At 37.4% G+C, this 17,428-nt stretch overlaps 2 protein-coding genes across 2 annotated transcripts; one reads left to right on the top strand and one right to left on the bottom strand.

The window, feature by feature from the left end:
- The first annotated feature begins 318 nt into the window (after positions 1-318).
- LOC120225256 (olfactory receptor 1038-like) lies at positions 319-1,275 on the top strand. Its single transcript, XM_039223509.1, has one exon. The coding sequence runs from the start codon at positions 319-321 to the stop codon at positions 1,273-1,275; it is 957 nt and encodes a 318-aa protein (XP_039079440.1).
- A 7,673-nt stretch (positions 1,276-8,948) lies between these two features.
- LOC120225242 (olfactory receptor 5M9) lies at positions 8,949-9,881 on the bottom strand. Its single transcript, XM_039223496.1, has one exon. It carries the CDS (start codon positions 9,879-9,881, stop codon positions 8,949-8,951), a length of 933 nt encoding a protein of 310 aa, XP_039079427.1.
- Positions 9,882-17,428: the final 7,547 nt, after the last annotated feature.

A 17,428-nucleotide genomic window follows, 5' to 3' on the forward strand; every position in this document is an offset into this window, starting at 1 on the left:
ATCCAATGTAATTTAAAATAATCTAAATCTACAATATTAAATGCCTTTACATACACATTTTTTCATTGTTATTTTTACTATATAGTCCTTAATTGATTTTTTTATTGGCCCTCAATTTTTGGCCTCATCAAATTATGAAGAGCTAGCAAGGAGAGTTTGAAATGGGATGTGTTTATTTGTTCCCATATTCCACCTCAGTGGACTGTGATTTCTGAAGCTAAAACACACAAAAGTTGGCATCCAGTGACAGTTCCTTGACCTAATAATTTATCTCTGACTCTATTTTGTCTTTTTTCAGCAGCTGAAAGACGGGAATAAATGGCTGAAAGGAATAGCACCAGGGTGACAGAATTCATTCTTTTGGGTTTTTCAGTCCATAGAGAGATTGAACTCATTCTCTTTCTGCTCATTTCAGTGGTATATACTCTAACTTTGGTAGGGAACCTTGGGATGATTTCATTAATCCGATTGGATTCTCGACTTCACACACCCATGTACTTTTTTCTCAGTAATCTGGCCTTTGTAGACCTCTGTTACTCCTCATCAATAGCCCCCAAGTTCCTGGAGACCCTCCTGACCAAGCACAGATCTATATCATTCTATGCATGTGCAACACAGTTGGGCTTTTTTCTGAACTTCCTGATTTCAGAGATGCTCCTTCTTGCGGTTATGGCTTATGACCGTTATGTGGCCATCTGCAATCCTCTTCTCTACATGGTGATCATGTCCCCAAAAGTGTGTATGCAACTAGTAACAGGCCCCTACTTATACAGCTTTTCTGTTGCTTTGCTCCACACAGTTGTTACTTTCCAACTGATTTATTGTGGCCCGAATATCATCAATCACTTTTATTGTGATGATGTCCCTTTAATGGCCCTTGCCTGCTCAGACACCAGTCTCAAAGAAATCTTGATTTTCATCTTCGCGGGTTTCAACATGATCAGCTCTTTGACCACTGTTCTTATTTCATACTTATACATTGTGGCTGCCATCTTGAAAATCCAATCTACAGAAGGGAGGTGCAGAGCTTTCTCAACCTGTGCCTCTCATCTGACTGCTGTGACTATATTTTATGGGACTCTGATCTTCATGTATCTGCAGCCAAAATCAAACCATTCCCTTGACACAGACAAAATGGCCTCTGTGTTCTACACAATTGTAATTCCTATGCTAAACCCAATGATCTATAGCTTGAGGAACCAGGAAGTAAAAAATGCCTTGAGGAAATTAATTGACAAATGTTATATCCTGCTTCTAACAAGCTTTAAAAAATGACTTGGTGCAATGCCACATGTAGATATAATGTTTTTATAATCTTTTATAGTCTTTTGATGGAGTAAATTCATTTTTATCATTCTTTATATGAGTAAAATTATTTTGTATATCAATTCTATTTTTCATACAGTCTTTAATAAGAGGAAATATTTAAAGGAGTAGAATTTAGACTTTTAATAAATTCCAACTGTTTAGGTGTAGGACTCTGATAGCCCTGACCTGGATAGTTCCTGTTCAACTGATAACAAGAATCAACTGTTTCTTTCAAAGCTGTTTCTGCTTTGTATACTGGTGGAGGACAGAGGAAGGGGCAGGGAAGGTGGTGAAGTAAATTTTTTGTCCATCCCCATGTCATTTCATGCAATAGCCTGCCCCCAACTGTATCTGGTCTGCTAACCGTCACTCCTCACTCTGCCTCTGACCACCATTAGATTCACTACTGGCCATTCCCTGGTATTACACAATTATCATGTCCTTTGAAAAGATGCCATGTTTTTTGCTATGCAGATCTGAAGAATCAAGATTACCTTTTAGAAAGTTTTACTCCCCTTGATTACCCTATCAAAGCAAAAGCGTAGATCTATCCCTAAATTCCCTAAGCAAACCTGTGCTTTCCAAAGTTTCTCTGAAGTTTTAGATATATGGGGACTTTCAAAGTCCTAGGGACAGGCACATTTCAAGAATATAGCTCCATGTTGGATTGATAATATATTAAGCAAAATAATCCAAAGCCCACTTAAACTGTAAACTGTAATGTTATAGATTTGTTTTTTTCACTCATAAATTTAAATGTATAATGTCTACTGTGTGCTTCACTTTTGTGACCTGAAACAAACACATTCGTTCTCTGAGAGGGCTGAACAGTCTGGTAGAGGAGGCAGATATCATTCAAATAACTACAAAAACAAATTTTGATACGCAGTTAGACTCAGGGGGAGTCAAAGGATCAGATAAAGGTGATTAAGCCAATTAATGTGCAACCACGGCAAAATTCCAGCAGCATCCACAACCAGTCATAAGCGCCTTGAGAGGTCTTTCAAGTGTGGGAGCACCGTGTGTGTGTTCTTCTCGGAAAATAAGGACACATGTAGGATAAGGCAGTTCCAGTAGGGAAAACAAGTATTCTAAGCATATAAAAAAGAAATAAAGGACAAATTATCAGTCCTGATTGTTTTTGGTGAAATCCACCAGACTCCAGTACAAATACCCCTTCTGCTTTGCTAGTCTGACAATATGTTATGACATGCTTGGGTCTGGCTCAGACACACAATTTGCTCAATTCTCAGGATTTGGTGGAATGAATTTACCTTCTACAATGTACCACTCTCAGTGTCTAATATAACCCCTGTAACTACTCTGCATGGTGAAAGAGTGAAGTGAATGAATGGGTGAGTAAACAAAAGAAGCACAGTATAGACTGTTTTTCTATTTACAAAAACCCTGTTCCCTCTGAGAATCTCCTTCACAGAGGTGGAATGTGACAATTGCCATTGCACTAGTAGCCCTACCCCATAAGCATAGTACATGGGTGATCACAGGACTGAGGATAAGCCAATCAAATGCATTTCAAGAGAATTTGACATAGTTCTGTAATTCCAGTGAGAGTCAACTAATCATCTTAGGTTAAGTGAATTCTGGAGCTTAGGTTGCCATTGTGAGTTCCCCATGCACTGAGAAACAGAAAACTGGTCTGTAGAGAAAGAAACATAAGAAATCCAAACAAGAGACATCTTTGTTCTTATCCTTCAAGGCCCAAGTACTTGCTTTTTGTCAAGCCTCGTTACACTCTCTGCTCTTAGGTTTTAATTTTATGCTGATTTTACTCAAAAACAAAACACACTTCTTTGTTATTTATTTTTATTAAGTTACTTTGGGTGGTTCCTGTGGCTTTAAAATGACACAACTTTTTTTATAAGTGTTAATTCCCAACCTTGGGAGTTTCCTTGGTGAAATCTGAAATTAACCCCCTTGCACAAGGACAAAGAGAGACCAAGGAAAGAGGCAGAGCACTTCAGATTCGTAAGTGGTAGTTTTATAAGCAAGGAAACTCACATGTGAGGCTTGTCTTGGGTGGCTATAAAACAAGTAAATATCCACTGTCACCTCCTAGAACCTTAAAAGTTTCTATGGAGGACGTAACGGGTTTCAGCCACATATATGTCCAGATGGTCTTCAACAACAATACTTTGCTGTCTCCAGGCCAAATCCTTGAAAATGATTCCCACTGTGGGAAAACATTCCAAGGACCAGAGAAGGAGTAAGGAGCCTCCAATTGCCAAGGTCCAGCTCAAGGATCAACTGGCAGTCATGTCCTCTCAATGGCCTCCTCCAACAATAAGACAAGTAGAAAGTGAATGTATTCTAAATAAATCAGTCTGCTGAATTATAAGACTGTGCTCTTCTGACCCATGTACTGTAGCAGGTGTTAGAACAGATCTAATGACCCAGGCAATACATTTTGTTCATTCAATAATGAAGTTAGGAATAATTAATAACTAATAAGATGAACAAACAACAAACAAAATGAAGTTCATTATCAAATGAACAAAATGAAGCCACACATTTTGTATGTGCCAAGGTAATATATGAGTACTTACCTTCCGTGAGCCAATTTCCCTTTTTATCCTCTGTCATCCCTGTTTTCATCTCAAGAGCCTCGTGATTCAAACTGAGGCATGACCAGAAATCAAAATCTGTCTGCCTTCAAGCTATAGCATCTTAATAAAATAGTAGTTACTTGTTGGGATATTATGGTCTTGAGTTCAAACCTAAGTTTTACCACTTCTAACTAAGTGGCATTGAATAATATCTCTGACTTCTATCAAACAGGATCCTCAAAACCTGTTTCTCACCTCTTAGTGGTGAGAAAAAGATGAAAAGTTGCTTTAACATGTTTAAGTTCTGAGTGCATAGGGCTTATGAAACTCAGAAACTCAAAAGCTGGTTCTGCCCTAGAGGTATAGTTCATTGAACAATGTGGGAATACTGGATACCTGAGTTCTTTCCAATGTTGTTTGAATATTACATGACTAAAATTAAACAATGATATGAACACAGACTTGCTGGATTTTGTCTTATTTATACAGCTTCATAGTCTTGGACATTGCAGAAATTACTGGACTGTGAAAAACTTAAAGCGAAGGGATATATATAAACCCCACGGGAAGTAGAGACTGATAGACAAATAAGACCCCAAGTTGCTGTATGCATTATACTATAAAATATATGCAAAGTATTATATATATGTATATATAATATATTCATATATTATATGTGTGTGTGTGATTGTGGTTACTTATCCATCGATTGTGTTTTCTGACTTTTAGTTATGATTATGGTTTATGACTTTTCTCCATTGGAATATCATATTTATTCTTTATTTGACATATTTTCTTAAATTAACTCATAATTTTCTTTAAATAAATCCAAAATCTTAACTTTAGATGACAGCCACTAAAAATGAGAAAAAACTGTGCCAATCATCATAAATAGAAAGTAGCAAAAATTTCAGAAATTACTGAATAAGCGTTAATCAGAAATCTTTGATAACAAGGTTAACTTAAGTTATGACAAGTTATCTTAGTATAGATTCCGTAGTTAAGTTTAGATTTTAGATTTATGTGAAAACATCAATATTGTCATATTAAATTATATGTTTTAAAAATTATTTTTATATTTTCTTCATCCAACCTCAACACCATTATTAAAGCAGCCATAATGTGTTCTAAGTGACTGTAAATGATACAGATTCTGGTGAGAAAGCAATAAATTATAATTATGACTTTCAAGTTCTTAAAGTTTTGGAGGGAGGATATGACAGCAGAGAAATTAATCTTGGAATTCATGACTCTCAACTGCCAAGAGCAAGAACTCAACAAAGGGAGATACCTTTGATATCTTTCTTGTTGTTTTGGTTTTGGTTATTTTATTTTAAAAAGCATAATGTTAAAATCTTATGCAGTGAACTGGAGAATGGAAGAAAACTCATAACAACGAGAGAGTCATGTTTCTTTTCACCACAAGCAGTAAGGGCTCAACCTGAGACTTGCAATGTGAGGAGAATTTAAAGGTTAGTGAATCATTGCAAAGAAGCCGGGTGCCCTTCTTCTGGGTAACATACCAGATTCAGGTGAGGCTGCTACAGAAACACACAGCTACTGAGGGTAAGTTCAATGAGCTTGAAGCACTCCCAGAGCAGAATGGATGATAGTTTACCTCCCAGTAGAGGCTGGGAGACTAAAAAAGCCTCATAGAAAAACCAGAGTTCCAACATGACAGAAACAAAACCATAGTTTTATCAGTCTTCTTTACCAAAATGCCACAAACTAAGTGGCTTAAAGAAACAAAAATTTAATTTCTCACATTCTGGAGCCTAAGATCTGAACTCAAAGTATCAGCAGGCCCATGCTCCCCAGAAAGTTCTGGGGAAGGAGCTCTTCTGGTCTCTTGTAGCCTATAGTAGCCTCAGATGTTCCTTGGCTTGTGGCTGCATAACTCCAATCTCTGCTACTCTTCATATGGCCATCTTCTCTCTGTGCCTGTGTCTATATTTCCTTTCTTTTTAATGTTTATTTATTTTCTGAGAGAGAGACAGAGTGCAAGTAGGGAAGGGCAGAGAGAGAGGGAGACACAGAATCCAAAGCAGGCTCCAGGTTCCAAGGTGTTAGCACAGAGCCCAACGCAGGGCTTGAACTCACGAACTGCAAGACCATGGCCTGAGCCGAAGTCAGACACTTAACCTACTGAGCGGCCCAGGAGCCCCAATATTTCCTTCTTGTAAGGATACTAATCATACAGGATTAAGGGTCCACCCTACTCCAATGTGACCTTATCTTAACACAAAATATCTTAAGATATTTTGGGGAATTGAATGGGGAATTCAATCCATAATAGGTAACAGTAAATGTTGGCTAAAATGACTGATGGAAGATCACTCAGTCTATACCTACAAACACAGGGCAGATAAAACAACTAAGAATGCCTGGGCCCAAGAAAGAAACTTGTATATGAAAATGCCAGTAGAGAAAAGTGGCCTAGAAGTTAGGACAAGATGGATTTATAAGCAACTAACACGACCATTGGAAGCTGTGCCAAGTCCAAGGACTCATCAAGCAGTGAAGGAAGGAGGCTATAAACTAATATGTGTGACAGGAGGGTTAAGTTTTTGCTTTTTTTTGGTTTTGACAGAGGACCAGATACACTTCACTCAATACCAGGAGAATAGGCAAACATCTTAGGAGACTCAGTTATCCTCAAAGCAAAAAAATTCCCTCAGAAGTAGTAAGATGAAGAGGTGAGACTCCAAAGATCATGTTTTAGAAAAGTATTATTACAACACCTAGGGGGAGGCTTAGGATACTGACTAAGTGCTATAACTAGTGAGCCTTCAAAATACAATGACTTAGTAAGAGGATTTTATTCTTTTCTCTGGAAATTGTGTGAAGTAGGGGTTTGAGTAAGGTGATTATACCTTTAATATAGGGCTTCCATGTCTTGCTCTAGTGCAACCATTTCAGTGGCAACATTTTTGAGAAGGAGGGGGGAGGAAAAATTTCAGGTCTAGTGGCTTTGACCTTGAAAAGATGACCCTTGGGTTTTGTATATAAGTTTCTACTGACAGTTCATCGCTAAAATTGCATAACAAGGTTACATACCTGGCTAATAAGGAAAAATGGGAACTGTGTTCAATAGCTGGATGCTCAGTGTTTTTATTCCTACAACAAAGAATAAAATAGGAGGGATATGGTTGTCATAAAGACCACAGAAAATATGATCTTAGCATAGTGTCAACATCTGTGAAAGCTGTTCCTTGAGCAGCCCTCATTTTTGTACTTGACACTAGCTCCTCTTAGAAGTAAATCTGGGTGGTCTAAAACATAAAGCAAAAACAAACAAACAAAAAACAAAACCTATTGTTGACATGGTTTCCAATACCAACCAATGGTATTCTTTCCTCCTGTTCATTATCTAATGTTACCAAAGAGAACTCCTCTCTCCTTTTTATCTACCTTTCCTCAAATCCATTCGCAAAGAAAGCAGCCCCTGGTTAATCAGTAAGGTAGCCCAAGTAATAATACTCTCCTCTATCCTTGAATTAGTCCATGTTGATGGTGGTATTACTACAGGTATATGCTATTTCACAGAGTCCATCTGTACATACTCAATTATGCACAGTTTTTTTTTAATATTTTTATTTATTTCTAGGAGAGAGAGAGAGAGACAGCGTGAGCAGGGAAGGGTCAGAGAGAGAGGGAGACACAGACTCTGAAACAGTCTCCAGGCCCTGAGCTGGCAGTCAGCACAGAGCCCGACTCGGGGCTCGAACCCACGAACCGCGAGATCATGACCTAAGCGAAAGTCGGACGCTTAACCGACTAAGCCACCCAGGCGCCCCAATTATGCACAGCTTTTAACTGGATTAGTACTTACACTAGAATAATCTCACTCACCAAGAATCATTTCTATTTACCATTTGCCTTTATGACAGTAAATTAGCAGATGTCATCAAAGATAGATGGAATTTATTCTACCTGTAGCAAGAATGGAATGTAGCTTAAGTAGGCTATAGATGCACCAATCAAGATAACTTGAATAGTGAGCTTTTGCGGATGTTTAACCAGGCCCAGTGGGGTACCATTTTAAATACTATTGATCAAATTTGAATGGACCTTTAGTACAATAGCATTTGGTTGAACAGTAAATGGCTGATCCACTCAAGGCACTGAAATCTTGATTTGGGCTGCTAAATACAGAGCCAAAGAATGCAATGTTAATGAGAAAAAACTAGGATCCAGCACTAATTTCAAATCATTGCAACCAAAGTTTTAATAGGACAAAGTCTGGGAGCCAAAGGTCAGATTTTACATATCAGAAAATTCATACTGTTTTTTTTTTTCATTATGACGAGGACACAAAATTCCTTTGTTGTAAGTATTCACCCTTTTAATATCATGATATTTATACCAGAACCCAAACTAAGGAGTAGAGTGAGAGTCATTGAAGAGCTTATTGAAGCAGGAACACAGTTATCTATCCAATAACTCATTCCTGAGGACAGACCTTATAATTGTACTCTGTACATAAGGTCATTGGACCTGGTTAAACATGGGTTGAAGATTGTGAATACAATTCCATTTTCAAAGGTCTATGTTTGTGTGAACCTTATGAAACACTTTTTCTTTTTTTTTTTTTTTTGGTAACTCAGGGACCATTAGCATCCTAAAGGTCATGGAAAAGACATGAATTCTTACTCTTTTCCTTATGAAATTATAAATCTCATATGAAACATGGGTAGAGAAGCATATGTATAGAGAAAAAAAACCCTAGGAAATCATGTTTGAATCTAACAAGGGCACCTATAAATTAACTTATAATTAACTTATTAACTTATTTATGAGTTCTTCCAGTGACTACACTTAACCTTATGTAACCTACACTTAGTTTTATATACACTGTGAATTGCAGCAATAGGTCAGTTTGTTATGTGGTTGTACTTGTAGAATAAAGCAGGCTTAGCAGTTAGAGTCCATTCATGGAGTAAAACATCACTGTGTTAGGTTGGACCTTTTATTACATATAAGAATTACCTTTAGAAAATCTTTGTTGCATTAGGACTTTTATGCCTGAGCATTTATAACAGGTAGCAACATACACAAAAAAAATCTATTGAAGTTTCACCACCCCACATTTGCCTTGGCAATTGCTTTGTTGACTGCTTCTTTCACATCCTTGTTCCTCAGGCTGTAGATCATGGGATTCAGCATGGGGATCACTGTGGTATAAAACACAGCCACCATTTTCCCTTGCTCCACAGACTCTTCTGTGGGACGCCTGAGGTACATGAATATGAGAGTCCCATAAAACATGGTAACAGCTGTCAAGTGGGATCCACATGTGGAGAAAGCCTTCTTCCTGCCATCAGCAGAGCGCATACGTAGCACGGTGACTACAATGAGGGTGTAGGAGACGAGGACCACAGAGAGAGAATATGTGAAGTTAATTCCAGCAATAACAATCATCGTGTATTCTTTGATGTGGACCCCCCCACAGGCGATCTTGATAAGAGGAGGGTCTGCACAATAGAAGTGGTTGATTTCAAAGTTTCCACAGAAGTACAATCCATATGTCCATAGTGTACATATGAGGCTAACAGAGAATCCATAGACATAAGGCACAGAGATAAGTCGAACACAGACAGTCCTGGACATTCTACTGCCATAAAGCAAAGGGTTGCAGATCGCCATGTACCGATCAAAGGCCATCACTGCCAAGATATAGACCTCTACGTGGACAAGGGCAATGAAAAAGTAGCACTGCACCAAACACCCCACATACGAAATAGTTTTTGTCTCTGATAATAAGTTTTCCAGCATTTTGGGGGTGACATTGGAAGAGAACCACACATCGACAAAAGACAAATGACTCAAGAAAAAGTACATAGGGCTCTGAAGCTGAGGACTGATGCTGATCATAACGATCATACCGATGTTCCCTAACAGAGTAATCATGTAAACTACTAGGAATACCACAAAAAAGAGAACTTGATACTCCTGATGACTGGTCAAACCCAGAAGAATAAATTCTGTCACATCTGTGAAATTTGGCATCGCCTTAACACAGAGCCAGTCTGTAGTGCCTACGGAGGAAAAAAAAAAATGAATGGATCTCTTTTATTCTTGAAACTTTTGAGTCACATTTATCCTTATTCTAATTCAAATAATTTAAAAATCAGTGCAGATATTGCTCCATGGCCAAGATAAGAACATGTAGGCATCATCAAATCCTTTAGTATGTCTTATAAGTAATTGCCATTGGTATTTGTTAGTTCTTTATCAGTAAAGTAGAAAACTACATACATTGATATCATATATTATTAAAATTGGACATTTATATTTTGCTAGAGCATTACAATAATGTTAAAATCACAAGGCACAAATATGATTCTAGTCAAATTGATGGTTGTAGGGAATGGCTAAAATCTATCCAACTTACCAACTTACATATTGGTGTTACAATTTAGTTATTGACATATTTGCCCTGCCTTATGTCAACATATGATTTATGCCTTCAACATATGAAATGTCTAGTCATATTTTATTTTGTTTAGCTAAATTCTGTGCTTGTCTGATTGCTGCACCCACTATTAAAATTCTGTCAATAGATAAATATCATGAAATAAAGGTTAGGTGACATGTTATTTCAGATTCCACTGGTTTTCAGAACCGAGCAAGTCTACACCTTCTTATTCATATTCACATTTAATGTTATCACAAAGAAAAGGTTCTCCAAACAATGTATTTTCCCATTTACTACACTTTTCCCAACTTGTTTCTTTCAACAAGTAAAAACATGCCATAAGTCCTCAAGGATGTATTTTAGGTTTAGCACCATCTTGGGATTTTAAGCTCCCCATAGTAATAGAGGTTTGAAGGGTATATTACTCTTTTACAAATGGGCTTTTGCTTATAATTGCTTATCATAATTGAATTACAAACCTCAAAGCCAATTATATGACTGATATATTTCTTATATCAAGAAGAATTCTAAATTCTGGAAGTCTGAGAGTGAACAAGACGTACAAGATTCTGGCTTGAATCATACTTTATTCTCACTGAAAAAGAGTGAGCAATACACAAATGTACCAGCAAGATACTCCAGAAAGCAGATATGCTGTGACAAAAGTACAACATGCTAGGGAGGTAAGAAATAAGAGGAGACAGGGTGAAGACAGGGTGAGCAGAGATTTCTCTGAGGAGGTGACTTGTGAGTTAGTGAGAAACAGTGTAGAAATATTAAACATGAAGGGCATGAATTGAAAAAGCTCAGGAGGAGAAGTATTTGCTTGACATGTTGAAAAAGGGTATTGCTAGAGACATCCTTTTATATATTAAAAAAATGTACAAGCTCCATGATTACATTATGGTGCCTGCTATTAGTAGCAGGATAAATTTAAGTGACTTAATCTCTATGAACTATTTCTTACCCTTTAAATGTTTAATACTATAATTAAATATGCTATGAATTGAGCAGATAACATAATAAGCATCAAAGGAGTTTTTAATTTTATTTTTTATTTAATTTAATTTTTTTTGACAGAGAGAGCGAGCTTTCAATAGAGCAGGGGACAGGCAGAGAGAGAGAGAGAGAGAGAGAGAGAGAATCTTAAGCAGGCTCCACATTCAGCACAGAGCCCCATGTGGTGCTCAATCTCCTGACCCCGATATCATGACCTGAGTGAAAATCAAGAGTCAGACACTTAACCAACTAAGCCACCCAAGACCCAGATAAGCACCAAAGTTTTAATTCTAAGTTACTCCTTACCATAGATTCCATGATTGTAATTCATCTTTTGGTACCTTTCAAGGGTGGAAATACTGAGTCAGAGGGCAGCTGCAGGATAGCTGAAGAATAGGGCTAAGGGCAGGGGTTTCTCGATGTAACAACTCCTGACCCTACTGGATGAACCCATGATTCTCTAATTAACAGTCAACTTGTATTAACAGTACCACTATCTTGCTTAAAGTATAAAACACAGGGGTGCCTGGGTGGCTCAGGTGGTTAAGCGTCCAACTCTTGATTTCAGCTCAGGTCAGGCTCTCACAGTTTGTGGGTTCGAGTCTCACATCAGGCTTTGTAGTGACAGCATGGATCCTGCTTGGGATTCTCTCTGTCCCTCTCTCTCTCTACTTTTCCACTGCTCTCTCTCTCTCAAAAATAACTAAACATTAAAAATAAATGAAGTATAAAACATATGAAAAAGTATCAAGGTATCTAAGACACATAAACTAATACTACTTTTCCAATGTTTAGCCCCTGCATGTGTGTACATTTCTTTTCCTCTATACATAATCATTAGCTCTGTGGTTGTAGTTTATCTTGTTCATCTTGAGAACTCTTTAAATTGCCTTGCTTAGATGTTACATGTAACTAATACTCAGGAATGTTCACACTTACCTTTTTTTTTTTTTTTTTACAACGCCATGATCTCTAAGTCAGCTTTATATAATACATTACAATATTCTAATATTATAAGAACATGGTAAGACAGATTTTTCTAGCAACAACAGTCTCAGCTTTATAATATCCGTTAGAAGAGCTAACTTTTACTGAGTCCTTACTGCACCTTATGCATGCAAAGGTCCTACGAAGCAGGTTCTATTAGCAAAATCACTTTGCAATGAGGAAATCAAAGCACTGAGACAAAGTACATCTTCCTGGTCAGACAACCACAAATTGACCAGATTAAGATGCAAACCGATTTATTTACCTCCAGTGTTGTACCCTCAGTGACCTTATATTGCTGCCTCTTTGATTACCTATTCTATTATCTTAATTTTTTAGATTTAAAATTTAGCTTATCTTTCAAGACAAAGCAAAGTTATCCTTTTAACAGTCCTCCTAGATAAACCAAGAGAACTTTGTATGACCCTGGAGTAGGCTGAATTAGAGATAATAAACCACTGCTTCTCTCTACTCCTCAAAGTTTGGGTGATTCCTTAGATCTGGGATCAGATGATCAGATGACATCTGGGAAAAAGCCAGTTTATTGCAAATGTAAATTATCTGTCAGAATGATTGAGAAGATAAAATATGTAATTTACAAAAAAAAAAAATGGGGGCGCCTGGGTGGCTCACTGGGTTAAGTATCCGGCTTTGGCTCAAGTCGTGATCTCAGTGTTCCTGGGTTTGAGCCCCATGTCGGGCTCTGTGCTGACAGCTAGCTCAGAGCCTGGAGTCTGTTTCAGATTCTGTGTCTCCCTCTTTCTCTGACCCTCCCCTGCTCATGCTGTCTCTCTCTCTCAGAAATAAATAAAACATTTAAAAAAAATTTGTAAATGTATTAACTTTTCAGGAATTTCCCATGAAGAAAAACAGTTAAGGTATAATTACTAGTCCAATCATTCCCACTGACAGGATATTCTCACCTCCATTCATATATTTTTTTAAAACAACAATGTGAAGCGGGCACCTGTGTGGCAAGTAAGCGTCAGAGTCTCAATTTCAGCTCAGGGCATGATCTCACCGTTCCCGAGATTGAGCCCTGTGTTTGGCTCTCCACTGTTGCAGAGCCTGCTTGGGAGTCTCTCTTTTCTCTGCTGTCTTCTCACCTACCAAAATAAATAAATTAACAAACAAACAAACAAATTTAAACAATAAAAATAAATAAAACAACAATGGGAAAATCAATGGTACTTATAGAGAAGAGTGAATGGGTAAAAATTAAGGATAAAATTTTATAAATCCCCATTGTAATGAGCTCCCTATGACGTTTTGAGTGGATAGAGAGAAGAATGTTTCCCAGTAATATAATTTCATAAAAGAAAGCACTATGATAACAAATAAGTCTACAAATAAGGTCTCAGTTGTATGTTCAAAATAAAGATTAAAATGAAAAGGTTATTGGCTGCATCAATCTGTGTTGCAAAAATATGTACTTTGCAGACCCACCTTCAGCAGAGAACATCAGATGACAGTTTCTCACTATTTATAATAGAATTGTGAACACTGAGGGCATTGAGAGTATTTCCCTAAGGAACTACCCAGGTAATTATAAAAGGAATAATGATTAAAAGTTTGGAAACATATCAAGGGAAGTTAAGGATTGTTAATGAGAAGGGTAGTCTTTATAGTAAAATTAAGAAATTAAAATTCCTGATAACATGATGTAATCTGTTCCACCTTCACATGGGTTCTGCCTTCTTTCATTCATACTTGGCAGTTATGCATCTCCAGAAAATAATAATTTTTAGTGTTTATTCTTGAGACAGAGAGAGAGACAGAGTGTGAGAGGAAGAGGGGCAGAGAGAAAGAGAGACACAGAATCTGAAGCAAGCTCCAGGCTCTAAGCTGTCAGCACAGAGCCTCACGCAGGGCTCGAACCTCACAAACCAGAGATCATGACCTGAGCCAAAGTTGGCTGCTTCACTGACTGAGCCACCCAGGCATCCCTCAGAAAAATATTCTTGGTTTGCATCAAGACAAAGAGAGATAAATACATTTTATGTTGGATTTGCTTAAATATAATGAGGTTGACAGATATAGAAATAAATGTAACAATAAGATTTATTTTTAAAGTATTTTACAAAAATATCTTGAATTCTCAGCAAATGGCAAAATTGTTTTAAGTTCTGTTAAAGAAACTATTATGAGTCCAAAGAGACCTTTGAGGTTAGTGACTATTACCTAAAAATTAACTGGATGAATAATAAATGATTGTAGAGTTGTACTGACAATGTTACTTTTAACTAACCCCAAAAATAACATGAACTAAATCTTAAAGGCTTTAGGTAGTTTAAATTTTGCAACTATAGGCACAGTGATATAGTATTATAATTTAATCCAAATTAGCAATTTGTGTAAGTGGGAGTAGCTTTTTCTAATGTTTATTTATTTTTGAGAGAGAGTACAAGCAGAGCAGAGGAGGGTAAGAGAGGGAGAGAGAGGAATTGAGAGAGGGAGACACAGAATCTGAAGCAGGCTCCAGGCTCTGAGCTTTCAGCACAGAGCCGATGTCCAGTTAGAGCTCAAAAACCTTGAGATCATGACCTGAGCCGAAGTCAAGTCGGATGCTTAACTGACTAAGCCACCCAGGAGCTCGTAAGTGGGAGTAGCTTTAAAATGCTGCACATGACATATGAGTGTGTGTGTGTGGAAACGAGTTCATATGCATTTCTAGTTTCTCTCGAGGAAAATAAAAATTCAAAAATCAACAAAGAACGTTTATTCTATACTACATCAATCTCATTTTATATTTATATCTTTTAAGATAAATTTGTAATTTCTTAAATGTATAATTTAAATGTGCATTACATTGTTATAGTTTTGTATTTTCTACACCAAAACAGCTATTGATTGATTGATTGATTGATTTACCAAGAGACCTTAAGAAAGTCCAAGGTGTTTTTTTGTTGTTTGTTTAATGTTCATTTATCTATTTTGAGAGAGGAGAAGAGAAAGAGAGCATGAGCCAGGGAGGGACTGAGAGGGAGAGAGAGAATCTCACCCAGGCTCAGAACCCAATTCGAGGCTCTATCCCATGAACCATGAAATCATGATCTGAGCCAAAATCAAGAGTCAGATGCTCAACCGACTAAGCTACCCAAGTGCCCCAAGAAAGTCCAAGTTTTATGATGTCTCATGTTTGTGTTTTGTGAAATGAAATAGAAGAAGCACCAAATTATGTTAACATTCTCAGGGTGGGACATGTTACCATTAGCAACAAACAGACTACCTAAATACTTTGTCTTTCAAAGACAAAAATTATTTCAAACTATTTAGCTACCATGTCTTAGTCACAGATGTGGAAAATATTACATGTGAGCATCAATTTAATTTTTAAGTGGACCCTAGAGAGCTGTGCTTTCAAAATTACATATCAATTCACCAATTCTACCCAGTCTTTTTTTTTTTTTACAGGTTATTTTTTCTGTTTTCCTTTAGTATTTTTTTTATTTATTATGTTTATTGTCAAGTCGGTTTCCATATAACACTCAATGCTCATCCCAACTTGTGCCCTCCTCCATGCCCATCACCCCTTTCCTCTTCTCCCTCACCCCCATCAACCCTCAGTTTGTTCTCAGTATTTAAGAATCTTTCATGGTTTTTCTCCCTCCCTCTCCTTAAATATTTTTCCCCTTCCCCTCCCCATGGTCCTCCATTAAGTTTCTCTGGTTCCACATATGAGTGAAAACATATGGTATCTGTCCTTCTCTGCCCGACTTTTTTCACTTAGCATAGCACCCTTGAGTTCCATCCACATTGCAACAAATGGCCAGATTTCATTCTTCTTCATTGCCATGTAGTATTCCATCCTATAGGTGAACCACATCTTCTTGATCCATTTGTTAGTTGATGGACAATAAGGCTCTTTCTATGTTTTGGCTATTGTTGAAAGTGCTGCTATGAACATTGGGGTACATGTGCCCCTATGCATCAGCACTCCTGTATCCCTTGGGTAAATTTCTAGCAGTGCTATTGCTGGGTCATAGGGGAGTTTTGTTGTTAATTTTTTGAAGATACTGTCAGGGGCATGTGAGAAGTACAGTCTGGTCACTGACCACCTTGGCATTGAAATATGGCAGTTACTGGAATCTGTAGAGAGACACACCCTGTTGTATCTCTCTTAAACACCAGAAATATCTAAAAGGGATTAAATACAATAGGACAGCTATTTTCAATGCAGTAGTCTCTGAAAAGACCCACCTTTCACATTGAAAAAAAAAAAATTTGTTCCCACACAGTCTCTTAACCATGAACAAGACCACCATATTTGTGTCGTCATATTAGAAAACTAAAAGAAATACACTGTTATTTTTTCTGTCCCAATTTACTTTCTAAATAGGGAAATTTATATGTAGTTCCCCTACTCATCCACTGCTGTTTTTTTTTAAGAAAGAGAAACAAAATCTTTTCATTCTAGCAAGTCTTTGAACAATTGTAGTCAGTGTACCGTGGGCTGTAGCTAAAATAATCTTTTCAATTAATTATTTTTTATTTTAATTAATCTTCATGAGTGACATCAATGGAGATAGAGCTATCTCCTTTTTTTATGAATTTGAGACTTCCTCGTTTTTAGTTGTTTTACTTTATAAAAGTTTACTTATTTTGAGGGGCACCTGGGTGGCTGAGTCGGTTAAGCAGCTGATTTAGGCTCAGGTCATGATCTCGTGGTTCGTGAGTTTGAGCGCTGGGTCGGGCTCTCTGCTGACAGCTCAGAGCCTGGAGCATGCTTTGGATTCTGTGTCTCCCTCCCTCTCTCTCTACCCCTCCCCTACTCATACTTTGTGTCTTTATTTCTCAAAAATAAATAAACATTTAAAAAAGTTTACTTATTTTGAGAGAGTGCATGTGCACACGAATGAGTGGGGGAGGAACAGAAAGAGAGAGAGAGTCCCAAGCAAGCTCCACGCTCAGCAGAGAGCCCCACACATGACTAGGTCCCACCACCCTAGGATCAAGACCTGAGCCAAAATCAAGAGATGGATGCTTAACCAACTGAGCTACAAGTTGCTCCCTCTTTTTCTTTTTTATGTTTTTAATTTTTAATGCGCAAAATCTTTAGCTTTTGTAAAAAGTCTTTAGGCGATGCACCGAAGCAACACCTATTGACAAATGCTTGTGAAAACACAGGCAATAATATTAACTGAATTTTATT

This window comes from Hyaena hyaena, unplaced genomic scaffold, assembly GCF_003009895.1.
Source record: "Hyaena hyaena isolate Hyena2069 unplaced genomic scaffold, ASM300989v1 scaffold_1365, whole genome shotgun sequence".
NCBI classification, from domain to species: domain Eukaryota; kingdom Metazoa; phylum Chordata; class Mammalia; order Carnivora; family Hyaenidae; genus Hyaena; species Hyaena hyaena.

Bases quoted from the DNA above. Each gene is read 5' to 3' on its own strand.
- LOC120225242 (XM_039223496.1), bottom strand. From the start codon at position 9,881: ATGCCAAATTTCACAGATGTGACAGAATTTATTCTTCTGGGTTTGACC.
- LOC120225256 (XM_039223509.1), top strand. From the start codon at position 319: ATGGCTGAAAGGAATAGCACCAGGGTGACAGAATTCATTCTTTTGGGT.